Genomic DNA, 18,114 nt, shown 5'->3' with positions numbered 1-18,114 from the left:
AGCAGGCTAAAACAGAATGATCATTAATGCTTTCTGACGCACATGTTAAAAATACAACCACTTATTACATGCAAAATAATGCAGTTATCAAATGTATGATTATGCTGGAAGATTTGTTCACGTCAGCCATAAAGGCTGCTAAGGATGATTTTTTAAATTAGTTTTTTGGATGAAAACATTAAAAAGGAAAAAAACACTTATCTTGTGTGTGCAGCTATAAAATGTGCTTGCATGTTTTATTGTTTATATATGGATCATAAAAGTGACTCTGGGCTGTGGTAGTTAAATGAAAGGCCTACAAAGGAGAAACATAAAGCAGGAAATTAATATGAAATAGGTCTCATTAAATATACGTTGTTGTGTACTCTCAGCCAATAGCGTGAAGGCGCTCGTCTTATTTCGCCAATAGGAGGCGGAGCTTGAACTGCGCTGGCCAATCGCGTCCCTCTGGGGGCGGGTCCATCAAACTTGTAACTCCTCGATGCTTCCTCCGGTCCATGTGCCGTGGCGGATACGTAACACACCTTCGGGGTTGCCTACCTCCTTCAAACATGTGTCTTTCTCAGATTTACGCCACATAGCCGGCGACAGCGCATACCGAAGGAGGTGGATCAACGTGTGACAGCGGGACCACCATGGGGAATGTCGACAAAGATGCCAAGAAGAACCCTTCAGCCAACGCGAATATCATTTCCCGGGTCCTGTTCTGGTACGTGAACGCACCTTGTTAGCTTAGCTTCTCCCAAACTTCCTTTTTGCCATTGATGTTCATTTAACAGTCTGAAAGTTGAAAGTCAAACTTCTCGCGAGTCTGGAGGCGATCTTTATGCTTGGCACAGTTCAGAATCTGTGTCGTCGAATTGTTATTTGTCATTTTCAAGGTGAGAATAAAGCAGTTTTGTCGCTGGATATTCAAGATTTGCATGTCACTTTTTTTTTTTTAAAGGCGCGGTTCCATTTAGTGTCGTTTCGCGTGCGAGCGCATCCATAGAATGGAACGCAGCCACCATCTCCTGCCAGGCGACTCCTCATCCTGTTTGATCTGACGCTTCAGTGTTTTTAACTACTTATTGTCTCGTGAACACAAAAAGTCTGCTACAAAATACGCGGTGTCGATCTTTAATTATAGAACTGACACACACACACACACAGTCTGCCGCCTTGATGTGAACAAATATTACAAAATTAAAACATACTGTATCTGCACGGAAAGTTGAGTTATTGTAACAACCTGACAACTGTTTGTGCCCCTCAGAAGCTGGGGAGAGTGAGTGTATCGATAATAGTAACATAGTAACACCTTTTATTTTTAAAACACTTCTCATCTTGGACAAAGAAATCTCAGCTACTTATTTAATGGTGACACTAAAGAGGCTGAAAGGAAAAGATCCTGTCAGGTTTTGTCCTGTAGTTTTAAGGAAGTGCAATGTTTTCAGTGAGAAGACAGCAGGGACGATGAAAAGTTACATCTGAAAGGCTAAAGTGGAGATCAAAGTCTCCACAAGAAACGAAGAAATCTGAGATTGAAGTCTCAATTTGGTGAAAAATTCAACAATCTGACTGTTTAAAAAGGAAAATGTTGAGATAAAAAAATCTGAATTCTGAGGAAATAGGATTATATTGTTGTTGTTCTAGGATTATAGTCTTGATTATAGGTATAATGTCAGAAATGTGATTTATTCTGATTAAGAAAAAAAAAACAACCTAATTTGAGATTAAAGCCAGAATACTGGGAACGAATTGTGAATTCTGAGGGGGAAATAAGTTAACCCACATTTGTAAAACAGTAAAAATGTTGACTTTGAAGTGGTGTTTCAGAGAAAAAGTTAGAAATTTGTCTTGATGTGATTTTCAAAAACAACAAAATCTGAGAATAACTCTGTGGAAGTTCAGGGAAAAAGTCAGAAATGTGATTTTGGATAAAAGTGAAAATGCTCAATTTAAAGGCATAAGTCTGAGGTCAAGTACTTCTTCTGAATCTAAATTCATAAGTAAAGTCAGAAAAATTACTTTTTGGGAAAAAAAAAACAGATTACACAGAGGTTACATTGAGAAGACTGAGATTACAGACAGATTTGTGGAAAAAAGTCAGAAAAAAGATTTGATCCAACTGTAAAAAATCAGAATTGTGATTAACAGATGACTGTGATTGTCCTGTAAAGGTAGAGAAAAGAACCTAAAAACACAAAATAACCAAACAAAAGGCTGAAATGGAATCTGAAATAGTTTAAAATCTCTGTCATGAACTTTTACGCCCGTCAACAAGTGAAGGGAAGACGATTGAAACGTCAAAGTCTTAAACTAAAAGGTCGTCGCTGCTGATTCAGCGCTTCCAACAGAGCTTCCAACAGAGCTTAGTCAGCAGAATTTACAGCCGTCTTTATGAGGCCGGCGGTGTGATAAGCATCACAGACGGATGGACAGACTCGGCCTTGTTCTTGATTGTACTTTTTTAAATTTCAGTAACGATGAGAAAGTGGAAGTCCACACTGTGGGACCAGTGGCTGAGAAAGTCCCGGCAGAAGCTTGTTTTTCTGACCTCAAGCCGTGTTTGCCTTTTCCTTTTGGAGTTTATATCGAGCAGAGTCGGCGCGAGCGTCTCTTTGTGGACTCGGAGGTTGCAGATCTGTCACTGAACGGTCAGAAGCGTAAAAAGAGAAGTGTGGAACGCGACGGTGGCTTCTTAAAGCCTCGCTCTGGACGGGGAATAATCGGATTCTCCGCTCCACAATCAGCATGTAATGCTTTGACAGCAGCGTGTAGATTAGATGACGGGCTGAATGATGGATCTGCTCTGCCCCCCCCCCCCCCCCCCCATCCCCAGGTGGCTCAACCCTCTGTTCAAGACGGGCTACAAACGGCGGCTGGAGGAAGATGACATGTACAACGTGCTCCCCGAGGACCGGTCCGAGAAGCTGGGGCAGGAGCTGCAGAGGTAAAACATGGCTTCCACCGCCTCTGAGCCGGGGCAGGCAGGCAGGTTCTACTCCCATCTGATCTCCGTGAACGCAGCATCACCCTAAACATGGTCAAATAGACTTTTTTCCATGCCGTTTCCCACGCCGTGTGAGGCCAGAGAGAACTCTCTTGACGTCCTGATCTGACACCCACAGAGGGGAAACACTGGGTTTGACCTTTCGATCTCATCCCGGTCCACTTCCTGTCTGACCGCCCTGCCGCCGCTCTGCTCTGTTGGCCTGATTTTGACCAGAGTGTCCGTACCCCCCCTCCGTCATCCCGGCCTGTCAGGTCTTCTTCGACTTCTCTGTCTGAGACGCTTGGCGGCCGAGAGATCGGCGCCCCGTCTGAGCTGTCCCTCCAGGCCGTGCCATGTTCAGGGGCCGTTTTCTGTGTCGCGGCGTCCTTCACCTCCTCCCGACTTCAAAACATGTTTTCGAGACGGGATGCTCAAATCATTGTCACTTCCTTCTGATCAGCCTTTTATTGGATTGATGGGTAATGTCACGTTTTCTCGACAATCATCCCTGTCAGTGACCTAGATTCTTTTTTATCTCAGAAAGCTTCACACAATTGGAGTAAACCCCACTTCCTCTTCTTGTCGTCCGCTCATTTCAGCGTTCCTGGAAGGAGTTATTGAATAACCCGGCCGTGCTCTAGATGAGCATGTCCTCCTGGATGAGTTCCAGTCACACGTTAAACACAAACCGCTCCGCTGCGCGTGGCCGAAGGCCGACCGCCTCACGCCCACGTCTGGTGCTCCTGCACCTCGGCTCGGCTCCCCGGAACCGTCCCTGAAACCGGTTCCCTTATTTCGACCACAGGCCTTTCTGTGTGTCTGAAGAAAAGTGTTATTTCGCTTCGGAATGTGTTCATCATGCAAAGTAACATGTTAAACAAGACGGCAAATATTTGCTCTGTGAGGACAAACACCGAAACGTGTTCTTATTGCAGACGAAAATCCATGCTCGTTCTCTCAAGTAGCTATAAGACGTCTTTCATTCAGTTTTAAAAAAGCGGTGCGAAAAACGTCCTTTATTGTGTTAAAATAAATTAATACAAGAAAAGCCCCAATGCTGAAGAAGCCATAATAAGGAAAACAGAATTGAACAGTTCCAATAAGAGGTAAGAAGACGTTACTGTTATGTAAACAGTCTTCCTCTCACGTTGGTGGGTCAAGGCCGGGGATTTATGGCTGAACTGAACCAGCTTATCAATTTCTACAGCAGTAATTAAAGTACTTTATTAACCTGAGTTAATGTTTTTTTCGCGAAATTGAAAAGTAACGGTAATAAAATCCCAACTCTTCCTGAAGTGAAATGATCTCTGCCGGACGGTAAAAGAGGTGGATCGTTTCCGGCTCAGCAGCAAACAAACAGGTTGAAAGTTTTTTCCTGTAAACTTGGAAATGTCTTTATTACAGCGAAGGCTTGGTTGACTCTACAACTCGGGGAGACGTGCAGAACAAGACGACCTCCCCCCCGACAGGGGAACACTTCGCACAACAGTCTGTCCGACGGCGAGTGGCGGCTGGACGCGCCGGAATTCACCAGTGTCCCGCTCGCTCACTGTGTCGGCTTTCACTTTCCACCCAGCTGCCCACGCTGGCTAAGCCCCGCCCCCGAACGCAAACCAGGACCAGGAGCACTCGACTGCCAACTGCTGGTGAACTCCGTGCACGTCCCAGCTGGCGGCACTTCTGTTGAGAGCAGCGCTTTCCCCCTTGGCCCTTCATCTTTAAAAACACATCGTTCCATTCTGAGGCGCTCATTCCAGTTTCTCAGCAGGCCGCGGCTCATGTGACTCCAGGCCTTGCTTTCTTAACTCCTGCCGTTACGTAACCTGAGAGTCGGTGCTGACCAGTCCAGTGTGAACCGGCATGGGAACGCTCGGCTTGGCTCGACTCGTCGTTTCGCCTTCTGATTGCCTTTATCTAATCGCACGTCTGGAACTCCCCTGCCGCTTCTAACCGATGTGACGTTTCGATAATCGTTCATATAATCTGTCCAAACGCTCGCCAGCCACGCTCGAGCAAGATTGACAGAGTTACTGAACAGACCGCCTCCAACTCCAGGTGGTTCATGACGATTAATGGTTAGCAGGCCTTTCGACATTTCCTCACCGCCTCCCGAGTCCCGTTTCCATAACGGGCGCGCTGTAATCGCTGCGCTCACTGTGACTGGGCACAGAGCGTGCGCAGTGCTCCCCTCGTGAAACCGTCACCGGACGGTTGGAAAAGCCGGCCGTCGCTCGCTTCCCAGTCGTCGTCGCTCACGTTGTTTTGTTGTTCTCTGTCTGCAGCACCCGCACGCCTCAATAAAGTCGGCGTTATGTAACCGCGCAGGGGAATGAAGCGCGGCGTTTATCTGACCGTGTCAGAGGCCGCGGCCGCTCCGGCTGGAAAAGATGGAACGACCTGATAAGTTTGTGAAGACTGAGAAGTCGGAGAGTGTTCGAGGAAACTGAAGATAAATGTGATGGAAAAGACAATAAATCCATCCAGCCGTTCTTCAAGTTTGAACTCGCTCCTCTTCCTCCCTCGGAGCTCCAGTCTGAAATAAAGCCTCCTGCAGGAGCGTCTTCTGACGGTCTCCTGGGTTTGGAAGCCATGTAGCTCAACGCGTCTTTCTCCCTATGTTTCGGAGTGTTGCGATCGTTAGAAGTTGTGCAGCTTTGTTGTGTTGTGCCGTCTCATTGTTTGCACAGTTTATCAGCAGCTAAATAAAGCGCCCTCCTGGAGGCATCACATGTTTACCGGCCAGCGAGATAAGAGCGCTATTGAAAAAATGAAGACGCCCGGCGGCCGCGCTCGTCTCCCGAGGATGAGGCGGCGCAGATGGAAGAGTCTTTCTCTCGCAGGCTCATCAGTGATTGAAGACGCTTTATTTTCACTGGAGAGATCGCTCTGAAACAGAGAAGTAAATGGAAGGTCACATGTTGAATCTCATAAAAGTCAGAACTGTCAGAATGTCGCGGCACGGCGGACTTTACGGCCACGCTCTGCACATTTCAGCACCGCCTCCCGACACAAACAGGTAATCAAACCAGTTCAAAGGACGTGATTTCAAGCCCCATTTTACACCTTTTTACTGTTACACTGTCAATAATAAAGAGTCTCTTTTATTCTATTACGATTGGTTGATTTTTACAGCAGGATAACGTCGGTCTTCTTCGCCACGTGTTCGCTCGCGTGCAATTCAACAATTTAAAGACTTCCTTGTACCGAGAAATGACAAATAGGCAAGAATTTCAAGGGAATGGTTTGGATTTTTGGGGGCCATTAAAACATTCTCCAGCAGAATTCCACACCTGTGTTCAACGAGACTCAACTCAGGAACACTGGAGTTCGAGAAAACGGGAGGAAGACGTCGAATCGTCACCGTTTTAAGGCTCAGCTCATCGCCCCGTGTCTCCGCCGCAGGTTCTGGGACATGGAAGTAGTGAAGTCGTCCAAAGAGATGAAGAAGCCTCGCCTCAGCAGAGCCCTGCTCAGGTGCTACTGGAAGCCGTACGCCGTGCTGGGCTTCTGGACGCTGCTGGAGGTCGGTTCTCCACACTCCACGCCTTGTTTCTGCAGTCGCAGGTTGACCTCTCCTGACCGTCCCTGTCCCTCACTGTCCCCCCCCCCACCCCCCGCAGGAGGCCATCAAAGTGGTCCAGCCGGTCTTCATGGGAAAAATGATCAATTACTTTGAGAACTACGACCCGAACGACACCGTGGCCCTGCACCAGTCCCTGGGCTACGCCGCCGGCGTCTCGGCCTGCACCATCGGCCTGGCGCTGATCCACCACCTCTACTTCTACCACGTGCAGAGGATGGGCATGAAGATCCGAGTGGCCATGTGTCACATGATCTACAACAAGGTGAGCACGGGGCCGGGGTCCGGAGGTTCTGCCAACATGTGTCCTGTGATCGGCCGGGAGCCGCTTTGGAGATAATCCACCCGGCGGAATTCTTTTAAGTCTCAGAAAATGCGCCGCCGCTCAGTTTCCTTCCCGTCTCCTCAGGCTCTGAGTCTCAGCAGCTCGGCGATGACCAAGACCACCACGGGACAGATCGTCAACCTCCTGTCCAACGACGTCAACAAGTTCGACGAAGTATGTTCATGAAGAAGTTCGGTTAGTGTCCTCCCCGATGATCACAGGGAGTCGGACACTCTTTTCTTTTTTTTCTTTCTTCTTTTTTTTGTGGCGTCTGATTTACGCGCCGTAATAAAAGCTCGTTAAATCAGGTTGAGCAGCTGGAGCCTGTTGAGTTTGCTTGGATCGAAGCGTTTCTCCGGCTCGTTGCTGTGATGCGTCCGATGGCGGCGTGCCACCGCGGCGCTCCGAGAGGCCTCCAGCCTCCCTGCTGACCTCTGACCTCCTGCCTCCTCTTCCTCAGGTCACCATCTTCCTGCATTTCCTGTGGGTGGGGCCCGTGCAGGCGGCCGCCGTGGTGGGCCTCCTCTGGAACGAGATCGGCCCGTCCTGCCTGGCGGGGATGGTGGTCCTCATGTTCCTCATGCCCACGCAGACCCTGTTCGGGAGGCTCTTCTCCAAGTTCAGGTGCGACGCTCAGGAGCTCCCAGTCCGCCGTATCAGCCCGCCGGTTTTATCTGTAAGCCTGCGTTCCTCTCCTCCCCTGCAGGAGTAAGACGGCCGTGCTGACGGACAGCAGGATCCGCATCATGAACGAGGTGGTTTCTGGGATGAGGATCATCAAGATGTACGCCTGGGAAAAACCCTTCGCCGCCCTGGTGTCGGACGTCAGAGGGTAAAATCCGACATCTCCCGCTCGACGGTTCGGGACGTCGAAGTGTTCCTGACTTGAAACGGACGACCTGCTTTCCCAGGAAGGAGATCTCCAAGATCATGAAGAGCTCGTACCTGCGCGGGCTCAACATGGCGTCCTTCTTCTGCGCCAGCAAGATCATCGTCTTCGTGACCTTCACCGTCTACGTGCTCCTGGGGAACCGCCTCACGGCCAGCAGCGTCTTCGTCACGGTGTCTCTGTACACCGCCGTGCGCCTCACCGTCACGCTGTTCTTCCCGAGCGCCGTAGAGAAGCTGTTCGAGAGCCGCGTCAGCGTGAAGAGGATCCAGGTGCTCGCCCGCAGGGCCCCGCTGGTTCAGATCCCCAGAGCCGTGCCCGGCGCTCGCCCCGCTTAACGGTCTGTTTTCCCGCAGGAGTTCCTGCTGCTGGACGAGCTCTCGAAAAGCGGCGCCGCTCTGACTCAGGACGACAATGCGGATCCCACCGTGGACGCCCAGGACCTGCTGTGCTACTGGGACAAGGTGGGGGCGTCCTCCACCCGAGCGGCGACGGCAACACGACCGAGTCTAACATTAATCTTGACGATTCCACTCCTGTTGCAGAGCTTGGACGCTCCGTCTCTCCAGAACGTCTCCTTCACCCTGAGATCCAATCAGCTGCTGGCGGTCATCGGACCGGTGGGAGCCGGAAAGGTAAGACCTCTTCGTCTGTTCTCCGCTCGGCGACAGCTGAACTAAGCGACGGCTCACGTCCGGCCTCTCCTCCGCCCAGTCGTCCCTGCTCAGCTCCATCCTGGGAGAGCTGCCGGCCGAGAAGGGCCTGCTGAAGGTGCGGGGCCAGCTGACGTACGCCGCCCAGCAGCCCTGGGTGTTCCCCGGCACCATCCGCAACAACATCCTGTTCGGGAAGGAGATGAACCAGCACAAGTACGAGCGAGTGCTGCGAGCCTGCGCTCTGAAGAGGGTAAAGCCCGAACCTGTTTATTTACTCACGTCTTTAATACTGTTTAGCTTTTAGCTTTTAATGCTACCAACACTGCGCTCGTGAGAAATGGCCTTTTGTTGTGTCACATTATCATTCGCTGATATTAGAGACGATGCTGACTTATGTAACTCCCTTTGGTGTTCCTTCATCTTTTAGTGCTTTAAAGGCTAAAAGTGATAAACGGTTAATCATCGATAAAAATGATCAGGACATGGGTCAGATGTTCCTTCGGCGGAATCATTTCGACGTCTGAGATCTGCGGAGTCGCCAGCGCTGACCCAGACTCACCTCCTGTTTTCACCTGAACTCTGATTATGCAGAATCTTATCAGAGTTTTTTTCGCCGGCGTCAGCTCGATTCATTCAGCTGGTTGCCCAACACTCCTGTGACTGTGCAGAATGAGACCACAGAAAAAAAAAAAAAAATCCAGCGTCATCCCGATCGCGATTACATCTGGAGCTGGACTAAAAGTCTAATGTGTGATCTATCCGCACCGTAACGACAGTTTGAGCATTTGAACTCTGACCAGTTTTCACCCAAGGACAGAAAACTGCAGAGTCACACTCGATACGCCACCCCGAACAAATCCCACGCACACACACACACACACACACACACAGACAGACACACAGACAGACAGACAGACAGGCTCCTGCCAGGGCTGCGTGATCTCCAGCTGTCATGTCCTTCGCAGGACATGGAGCTGCTCCCAGACGGAGACCAGACCCTGATCGGGGACCGGGGGGCCACGCTCAGCGGAGGGCAGAAAGCTCGGGTCAACCTGGCCAGGTATGAAACGATGAGAATTAGCTGAAATCACGACTTCAAGGTCTCAAGTTGACTTTATTCTGAGGTTTCAGCCTGAGGAAAGTGGTGAAGATGAGGGTTGTTTGTGCTCAGGGCGGTGTACCAGGACGCAGACATCTACCTGCTGGACGACCCTCTGAGCGCCGTGGACGCCGAGGTCGGCCGGCACCTGTTTGAACAGTGAGTAGAATCGGAGAGGGACGCCTGGATTGAGATCCGCCGACAGCCTGACCACCTCGCGTGTGTGTGTGTGTGTGTGTGTGTGTGTGTGTGTGTTTCCAGGTGTATCTGCGGCCTGCTCAGGAACAAGCCTCGCATCCTGGTCACACACCAGCTGCAGTACCTGAAGGCTGCAGACCAGATCCTGGTCCTCAAGGAGGTGGGTGGAGACGGACTGCGCATGCTAAGAGGCTGATCCTCTCGCAGGCGGAACAGTGACGTCAGTGTTTATTGTTTCAGGGCCACATGGTGGCCAAGGGGACGTACACGGAGCTGCAGCGCTCCGGAGTGGACTTCACCTCCCTGCTGAAGAAGGAGGAAGAGGAGGAGCAGCATCCGCCCCAGCCGGACTTCCCCACCAGGACCCGCACGCTGTCCCAGAATTCCGTGCTGTCGCACACCTCCTCCATTCACTCGGTGAAAGACGGAGACTCCCTCCCGGTAAGTCCACGTCTTCGCCTGACGAGGAAACGTCCGGAAGCGCGGCGCCTCTCACCGGCGCTTCCGCCCGCCCCCTGCAGACCGAGCCGGTCCAGACGATGGCGGAGGAGAGTCGAGCCGAGGGAGACATCGGCGTCGGTCTGTACGTGACCTACCTGAAGGCCGGGGCCAGCACGCTCCTCCTGCTGGTGGTCATCTTCATCAACCTGGGGGCTCAGGTACTGGGGACGGCGCCGGGGACTCTCAGCCAGCCGGGGGGAGCGCGTTAACCTCGCCGCTGTTCTTCTCCCCCCGCAGGTCGCCTACATCATGCAGGACTGGTGGCTGGCTCACTGGTAAGCACCGGCGCCTCTCCTCAACACGTCCGTCCTGCGTGCGTCTTCTGAACGAGTCTCCCCGTCTGATCAGGGCCGACGAGCAGGAGAGGGTGGACGCCGTGAACGCCACCGCGTTCCCCAACGCCACCCGAGAGCTGGACCTCGACTACTACCTGGGCATCTACGGAGGCCTGACCGCGGCCACCATCGTCTTCGGCTTCATGAGGAACATGGTTCTGTTCAGGGTGCTGGTGAAGTGTTCCGAGTTCCTGCACAACTCCATGTTCAACTCCATCCTCCGAGCTCCCGTGCGCTTCTTCGACACGAACCCCATCGGTGAGCGGGACCGCCGGGACGCTTCCTCCGGAGGCGCAGCGGGGGACGTGTGACCTCCTGACCTCCTGACCTCCTGTCCCCGTGTCCGCCCCTCCCCCACAGGACGAGTCTTAAATCGGTTTTCAAAGGACATCGGGCTGCTGGACTCTCAGATGCCGTGGACCTTCGTGGACTTCATTCAGGTGAGGACGGGACTCTTCAGAGGAGCTGTTCATTCGCCCGCTGGATTGAAAACGGCGCCCCCTAGTGGTCCCCAATGCTGTCTACATAGTTTGCAGTGTCGTTTCCATGGAAACCGATCATTTATAAAACGTCGTGTAAAGGGGGGTCTATCCTTTTCCCTCCGCCCAGGTGTTCCTGCAGATCCTGGGGGTGATCGCCGTGGCGTCCTCGGTGATCCCCTGGATCCTCCTCCCCGTGCTGCCGCTCCTCATCTTCTTCATCTACCTGCGTCGCTACTTCCTGCGGACGTCCAGGAACATCAAGCGTCTGGAGTCCACCAGTGAGTGAGCGGCAGGGCAGAAGGAAAACCCGGCGGGGTGGGGTGGGGTGTGGGGGTGGGGGTGGGGGTGGGGGGTCGAGCCGAGTCTGACGGTTTTGCTTTGTGTCCCGCAGCTCGGAGTCCCGTCTTCTCCCACCTGTCCTCGTCTCTCCAGGGTCTGTGGACCATCCGGGCGTTCGGCGCCGAGGAGAGGTTCCAGAAGATCTTCGATGCTCATCAGGACCTGCACTCAGGTTCCTGCTCCTCCTGCGACTCCTCCTCCTCCTCCTCCTCCTCCTCCTCTCACCTCCTGTTTGCTCTTCCTCCTCAGAGGCCTGGTTCCTCTTCCTCACCACCTCTCGATGGTTCGCCGTCCGCCTCGACGGCTTGTGCTCCATCTTCGTCACCATCACCACGTTCGGCTGCCTGCTGCTCAGAGACCGTACGGCCCCTGCTTCCCTCTCAGCGTGTGTGTGTGTTCACTCTGCTCAGACCTCACTGTGTGTGTGTGTGCGTGTGTGTGTGTGTTTCTCCGGCAGAGCTGGACGCCGGCTCGGTGGGCTTGGCTCTCAGCTACTCGGTCACACTGATGGGGATGTTCCAGTGGGGCGTCCGGCAGAGCGCGGAGGTGGAGAACATGGTGAGGAGCGCAGACGTTCTTCAGAGAACGCCGAAATAACGTCCAGCCCGAGTGGAGAAACGCTGCCGTAGAGATGTTTTCAGATGTCCGTTAAAAAAAAAAATACGAACAATTTCTAAAAGAAAAACAGTTTTTAACCCTTCCTGGTCTTAGATCTTAAACAATTTACAGTAATAAAACCAACAAAAGTAAAAGGATTTGATGACACTATTTATCTTTTACATACATTTATTGTAAATACGATAATCAGTAAAAGCTGTGATGTTTTGCTTCATCAGATGAAAAGAAACGAACACAAACATGCTTGAAAAAAGGAAATGTAAAAAAAAAAATAACTGAGCAATACATTTATGAGAAAAAAGTTCATCTTTACTATTACAGGTTAAAAACTGTAAAACAAAAATAACAGGAGGAAAAAAAATCAGTTTCTTGATCCCTGATTGGACGTACAGACCGACACAAAGCAACGGGTTCACAGAGGATCAGTAAAGCAGAAGTGGTTCTGATCCCACTCGGTCTGAGGTGTGATGTCTGTTGACTCCTGGTTGACCTGGATTGTGTGTGTGTGTGTGTGTGTGTGTGGCCGTCAGATGACCTCTGTGGAGCGCGTGGTGGAGTACACACAGCTGGAGAGTGAAGCACCCTGGGAAACGGACAAGCGGCCTCCGCCCGGCTGGCCCGGCAGAGGCCTGGTGACCATGGACCAGGTCAGCTTCTCCTACAGCCCCGACACGCCGCCGGTGCTGCACAGCGTCTCGGCCAGCTTCAGCTCCCAGGAGAAGGTGAGAGCCCGACCCCGGCCGTCCCCGTCCGGGCGCCGGTTTCCAGAAACTCAGCCGCTGTGTCCGGGCCTCAGGTGGGGATCGTCGGCAGAACCGGAGCCGGGAAGAGCTCTCTGGTCTCGGCTCTGTTCCGCCTGGCGGAGCCTCAGGGGAAGATCCGGATCGACGGGGTCGTCACCTCAGAGATCGGCCTCCACGACCTGCGGCAGAAGATGTCCATCATTCCTCAGGTAGGCTGAAGCCCGTGGGGCTCGGCGAGGACAGACAGATCCTCCCATCTTTGGAACCGTGTCAGATATCCCGGTGCCGTTGCAGGACCCGGTGCTGTTCACGGGCTCCATGAGGAAGAACCTGGACCCCTTCAACCAGCACTCAGACCAGGAGCTGTGGACGGCTCTGGAGGAGGTCAGGCGAGGAGGAGTTGGTGTGGGTTACCTGCAGGTGTGTCCGGTCCCATCTGAAATGCCGAGTCCGCTCGCCCACAGGTGCAGCTGAAGTCGGTGGTGGAGGAGCTGCCGGGGAAGCTGGAGACGGTCCTGGCCGAGTCGGGTTCCAACTTCAGCGTGGGCCAGAGGCAGCTGGTGTGTCTGGCCAGGGCCATCCTGAGGAAGAACCGCATCCTGGTCATCGACGAGGCCACGGCCAACGTGGACCCCAGGTGAGGGCCCCCCCCTCCATCGCCGGGCCTGCTCCACCCTGTGGTGGATGAAGTCTCTGAGCCTCTTCCTGTGTGTGTGTGTGTGTGTGTGTGTGTGTGTGTGTGCAGGACGGACGAGCTGATCCAGAGAACCATTCGTGAAAAGTTCAAGGACTGCACCGTGCTCACCATCGCCCACCGACTCAACACCATCATCGACAGCGACCGCATCCTGGTGAGTCACTTCAACATCTCCTCTGCAGCGGAGCGCCACAAGGCTCGACTCCAGGCCCACTGCTGTTTACTGAGGATCAACGGTGGAAATCCTCTAAACGTTGAGAAAACGGCTACAGAGGAGATGTGATGGATGCCTGTGCTGGACGTCTCCAGGTTCTGGATGCGGGGAGGATCCACGCCTACGACGAGCCGCACGTTCTGCTCCAAAATCAGGAGGGAATCTTTTACAAGATGGTGCAGCAGACGGGGAAATACGAGGCAGCAGCTCTGCTGGCAGCAGCCAAACAGGTGAAAAGCACATATTTCACACTGCGAAGCCTGAGAGGAGGGGTCTCTATCCTCTCAGAAACTAAGTGACGGACGTTGTGGTTTCAGGCATACAACAGCAGAAGTAGACCCAAAGTGTCCAACGGCCACACCGAGCTGGAGGACAGACCTGTGGTGATCTTCGAGACGGCTCTTTGAGCCCGGCGGGGCTCTGACCGCTGCAGTCAGAAAGAAGAAGCACCGACGGACGGCCTGTGGCCGGCCGGAGAGCAGCTGCAGGCAGACGGGCCGCCCGAGCCGGACTGGGAGCCCCAGCCGCACCTGGCCGGACCCCCCCCCCCCCCCCCCGAATGGAGAAACCCACCACATGTTGCACTTTATCTTTTCTACGCTGCCTATTTATCACTCCGCAAATTTAAGGAGATTACAATCACATATGGGCAAAACCCTGAGAATGACTCCAAAGTGCCTTTAGTTCAGGTTTTCAGGTTTTTACGAGTTAATTTAACTGTTGAGTTTTTATGTAACCAAAGTTTGCCTTCGTATTTATACATACGGGAAGTTCTGTTGATCAGAGACTAAATGTAATGTTTCTGAGTTCTTAGTTGATTAAAAATTTGTTGACAACACTTGATGTCTGCAGCTTCTCTCTTCACCTCGCATCTCCACAGATGGCACAGTGTGGCCCTCTTGTGGCCGGTTTAAAAACCTACACATGATGGAAGCCTGTGATCTAATGTGGATTTCAGTGTCGAGGAACAGACTTTGACTCCAAGGTACAACAGGACGTCTCCATCTGTCAGGCATATAATTTTGAGAAGAATTCATCCGACCTCAGAGATGTTGGAATTATTCTTCACAGTTGTTCAGGTCGTAGTGAAAACTCCCAACGTCTCGGCTGTTCGATGTCCGTCACACACCCGTAGTCAGGCAGAGAACAACAATGGCTCAACCCTAAACAGACTGCTGGCTTCTAATAGATGCTGCTGGACTGAACCGGACTTGGCAGGACTCTAGCAGACGCTGCTGGCTGTGTCGGGGTCCTTGGTCAGGTGCGAGGTGCTGGGCAGGGTCTTGAGGTACTCCATGTGCCTCCGGGCGTCCTCCTGGTTGTGTCTGATGTAGTGGATGATGTAGGCGCTCACCATGGAGAACCAGCAGAACATGGCCACGAACATGGCCAAGTCCATGGTCTTGTGGTGGAAGTTGCAGAAGTTGACGCCCGAGTCCAGGACCTGGATGACGGGGTGGCCCACGTACTCCTCCTCCACCGAGGAGAAGCAGGTGACCTCGTTGACGGTCTCGGGGTCGAGCCTCAGCTCCCTCAGGACCTCCTGCAGGGAGCACTCGCAGTGCCAGGGGTTCCCCGAGAGGCGGACCTGGGCGTGCAGCCTGGAGAAGGTGTCCCTGGGCAGGCTGCTCAGCTGGTTCTGGGACAGATCCAGAGTCTGGAGGTCCTCCGACACGCCCTGGAAGGCGTCGGCCTCCACGCTGTCCAGGGCGTTCTGCGACAGGTCCAGCTCCCGGAGGAGGTGCAGGTCGGCGAGGGCCCCCTTCGGAAGGTGGCGGATGCGGTTGGAGGAGAGCAGGAGCACGGCGGTGTCCTTCGGGAGGTGCGGCGGGATGTGGTCCAGGTCTCGGGACGTGCACTGGACCACCAGGCCGTTCCTGTCGGAGCAGTGGCAGATCCTCGGGCAGGCGTGGCACACCGTCACCATCATCACCATCACCATCATCAGAGGGAGAGGAAGAGCCGAGTGAGGAGGCGTTATGGACCTCTGAGAAGACCCCATCAGCAGACAACGGCACAGAGACCCCGTCTGCTGGGGGGACGGCGTCTGTTCACAGGCATGAAACCGATTCAAGAGTGGAAGACGGCGTGAAGACTCGGCTGCCCTCCAAGGTCGCTCCTTCGTCCCGAGCTACAGGGAAACTGCAGAAACCCTCATCGGGACGCGTCGTAGTCATCGCAACAGAATGTCCACGGGTTTCTGTCTTCCTTTATAAGAAGTCAGAGTGAATCTGAGCCGATAAAGCCCGTCGAGGGAGGAAGGGGAAGAAGAGGAGGAGGAGGAGGAGGAGGCGTGAGGATCAGGTGATTCATGGGCTGGAGTCTGAGGTGGGAGGACACGACTCCTCAGCTCACAAATCTGCCAAACACAAAAGACAGAAAATGGAAAGGTGAGAAATGGAAAATTGTTTTTCATTCCATTTTTTTCCAACATCTCATAATCCCGAGTTTTCATAGTGCAGAATTTAAAGTCAGAGGAACAACTGGAACTCTGTGCAGACCGTACAGTTGACTTGGAACTGGGAATGACCAACTCTCAATGATTTGAGCACAACGTTGTCAGTCAATATGTAGGTAATCTGTTCTTGTGCTCGTTCTGCAGAGCAGAAATAAAAACATTACAACACAGTTTATGCTCATATTCCACACTGTACATAACCAAGATGAAAGCTCAACTCGGAGGATAGCGGGGCCTCTAGAACCTCTGCTTCACAGAATTATGAAATAGTTTGCAAGACAATTTCAAACTTTGGCATTTATTTCATAAAAGTTTCACATTTGCAGGACAACATTCTGCGAAACACTGAAAACGGTGCAGTTTTCATACGGGACCACTAGAGGGTGCTGCTGCTTGTTTATGTGATGAAACCACATAAACGCACACTGCGCAGAGAACAAGACACTAAATATTAAACAGTGACGAGTACTCAGACGTTTAAACGGGAGGGTGACCAAACTGGATTGTTATTCCGGGGACTAAACTCAAAAACTACCAAGTCCCAGGAGAATATGGACTGGGGGCCTTTGCACTCTGGAGGCCGCCATTGTTCTTGTTGTTGTTTATTGACATGCGCATGCGCAGAAGAACTACTTCCGTGGCGCGCATGCATGCATAAACGAAAAGTTAAGCTAAGAGCGCTGGCTAACGTTTTTTTTTTTTTTTTTTTCATTTGAGCCTTAGTTGTAGTGGGAACTAATTATATCGCCAGTTTCCACTTCCGAATGACACCTGAAGAAAGATGAGTGGTAACGTTCCGCTTCCATTTTGACCCCACTGGAAGGCGGAAATCTGAGCTGCAAAGACAACTGGACAACTAAATGTGTAAGTGAAGTCATCCTCAATTCAAAGTGTAACTCTTTCTGTTGAATTCAGCGATAAATTAAAAAAAAAAAAAAACTCCTTTCACTGCCTTTTTTCTGCTGCATAGTAAAGTTCATAATTATCATACTAATAGAGCGGGTCCCTGAACGCCTCATGAGTTGGACGATGGACGCAGTATAAACACAACGAAACTGAGGAATCCTCCTCGAACTCTCCCATCAGTTCATTCGCGCTCCTTGAATCAGAGAAAATGCCTTGGAAAAGTTGAGTCCTCTCACCTGAAGGCGTCACCGTGTCCGATCCCGACCGGCGCGTGCAGGCTCGGTGCTCCGGGGCTCCGGTGACCGTGTCCGGGGAGAGGAGGCGGGGCTGGACCGGCTGCATGGCTCGCTCCCGGTCTGCAGCAGCAGCGGTGCGTCGCTCCGTGCGCGTGTGCGCGCAGCAGCGGGGCCAAGATGCGGTTCCACCCCCCCCCCGCCCCCTTCCCCGGTGCACGCGCGTAAAGATGCACGTGGAAAAAAATAAAAAACACCTGGTGTCAATCAATTGGGGAAAACTCTACAAGTCAGGTCAGGACACTTTTCACAGTTATTTGAAAATAGAGATGACTGAGATTCCGATTAAAACAAGTGAGGTTACTTTCAAGATGATTACTTTTTTTATTTGACTGTCTTCTGTGTGGACTGGTTATGGACTAGTTTTAATCAGATTTGGATTTTCACTCATTGAGTAGTTTTTGAAGGGGACTGTTGAAACGCATCCGGATGAAGTTGAATTCTTTCTTGCAAAGGGGGGAAGTTTATAAACCAGGGGAAATGTTTTCACAGAGCTCACATTGAACAAGAGTCAGACTGAGTCATGAGGCTTTCATTCGGGAGGCGTTGTCCCTGCTGTCTTCCTGTTGGAAGAGAGAGAGAGAGAGAGAGAGAGAGAGAGAGAGAGAGAGAGAGAGTGTATGTGTGTGTGAGAGAGAGATGAGCTGGAGCTCAGCCAGAGGAGCTTCGGCAGTTCTGTTACACACTTCCCTCTCTCGGAGCCCCTCATGACTTTGAGAGGAGTCTCTCTGTGGCGTTGCCCCCCCCTTCCCCCCCCTCCCCCCAGGCTGACCTCCTGCTGGCATTGAGTCCTGCTCTCTTTCC

At 52.3% G+C, this 18,114-nt stretch overlaps 2 protein-coding genes across 2 annotated transcripts; one reads left to right on the top strand and one right to left on the bottom strand.

Moving 5' to 3' along the window:
* Window positions 1–387: 387 nt before the first annotated feature.
* Window positions 388–14,491, top strand: abcc4 (ATP binding cassette subfamily C member 4 (PEL blood group)). Its single transcript, XM_030085919.1, has 30 exons — window positions 388–709; window positions 2,825–2,935; window positions 6,380–6,500; window positions 6,598–6,822; window positions 6,967–7,056; window positions 7,343–7,506; window positions 7,589–7,714; window positions 7,794–8,043; window positions 8,128–8,235; window positions 8,317–8,406; window positions 8,486–8,677; window positions 9,393–9,487; window positions 9,599–9,685; window positions 9,788–9,884; window positions 9,965–10,165; window positions 10,246–10,383; window positions 10,463–10,500; window positions 10,574–10,818; window positions 10,921–11,000; window positions 11,170–11,320; window positions 11,434–11,553; window positions 11,631–11,741; window positions 11,839–11,939; window positions 12,530–12,721; window positions 12,796–12,951; window positions 13,037–13,126; window positions 13,207–13,379; window positions 13,488–13,593; window positions 13,749–13,883; window positions 13,971–14,491. The coding sequence occupies exons 1-30, from the start codon at window positions 636–638 to the stop codon at window positions 14,058–14,060; spliced, it is 3,957 nt and encodes a 1,318-aa protein (XP_029941779.1). The 5' UTR covers window positions 388–635; the 3' UTR covers window positions 14,061–14,491.
* A 384-nt stretch (window positions 14,492–14,875) lies between these two features.
* On the bottom strand, window positions 14,876–15,598 carry LOC115383994 (leucine-rich repeat-containing protein 3-like). Its single transcript, XM_030086239.1, has one exon. The coding sequence runs from the start codon at window positions 15,596–15,598 to the stop codon at window positions 14,876–14,878; it is 723 nt and encodes a 240-aa protein (XP_029942099.1).
* Between the last annotated feature and the right edge of the window lie 2,516 nt (window positions 15,599–18,114).

This window comes from Salarias fasciatus, assembly GCF_902148845.1.
Source record: "Salarias fasciatus chromosome 23 unlocalized genomic scaffold, fSalaFa1.1 super_scaffold_20, whole genome shotgun sequence".
NCBI lineage: Eukaryota > Metazoa > Chordata > Actinopteri > Blenniiformes > Blenniidae > Salarias > Salarias fasciatus.
This window is presented reverse-complemented; position numbering and strand designations above follow the sequence as displayed.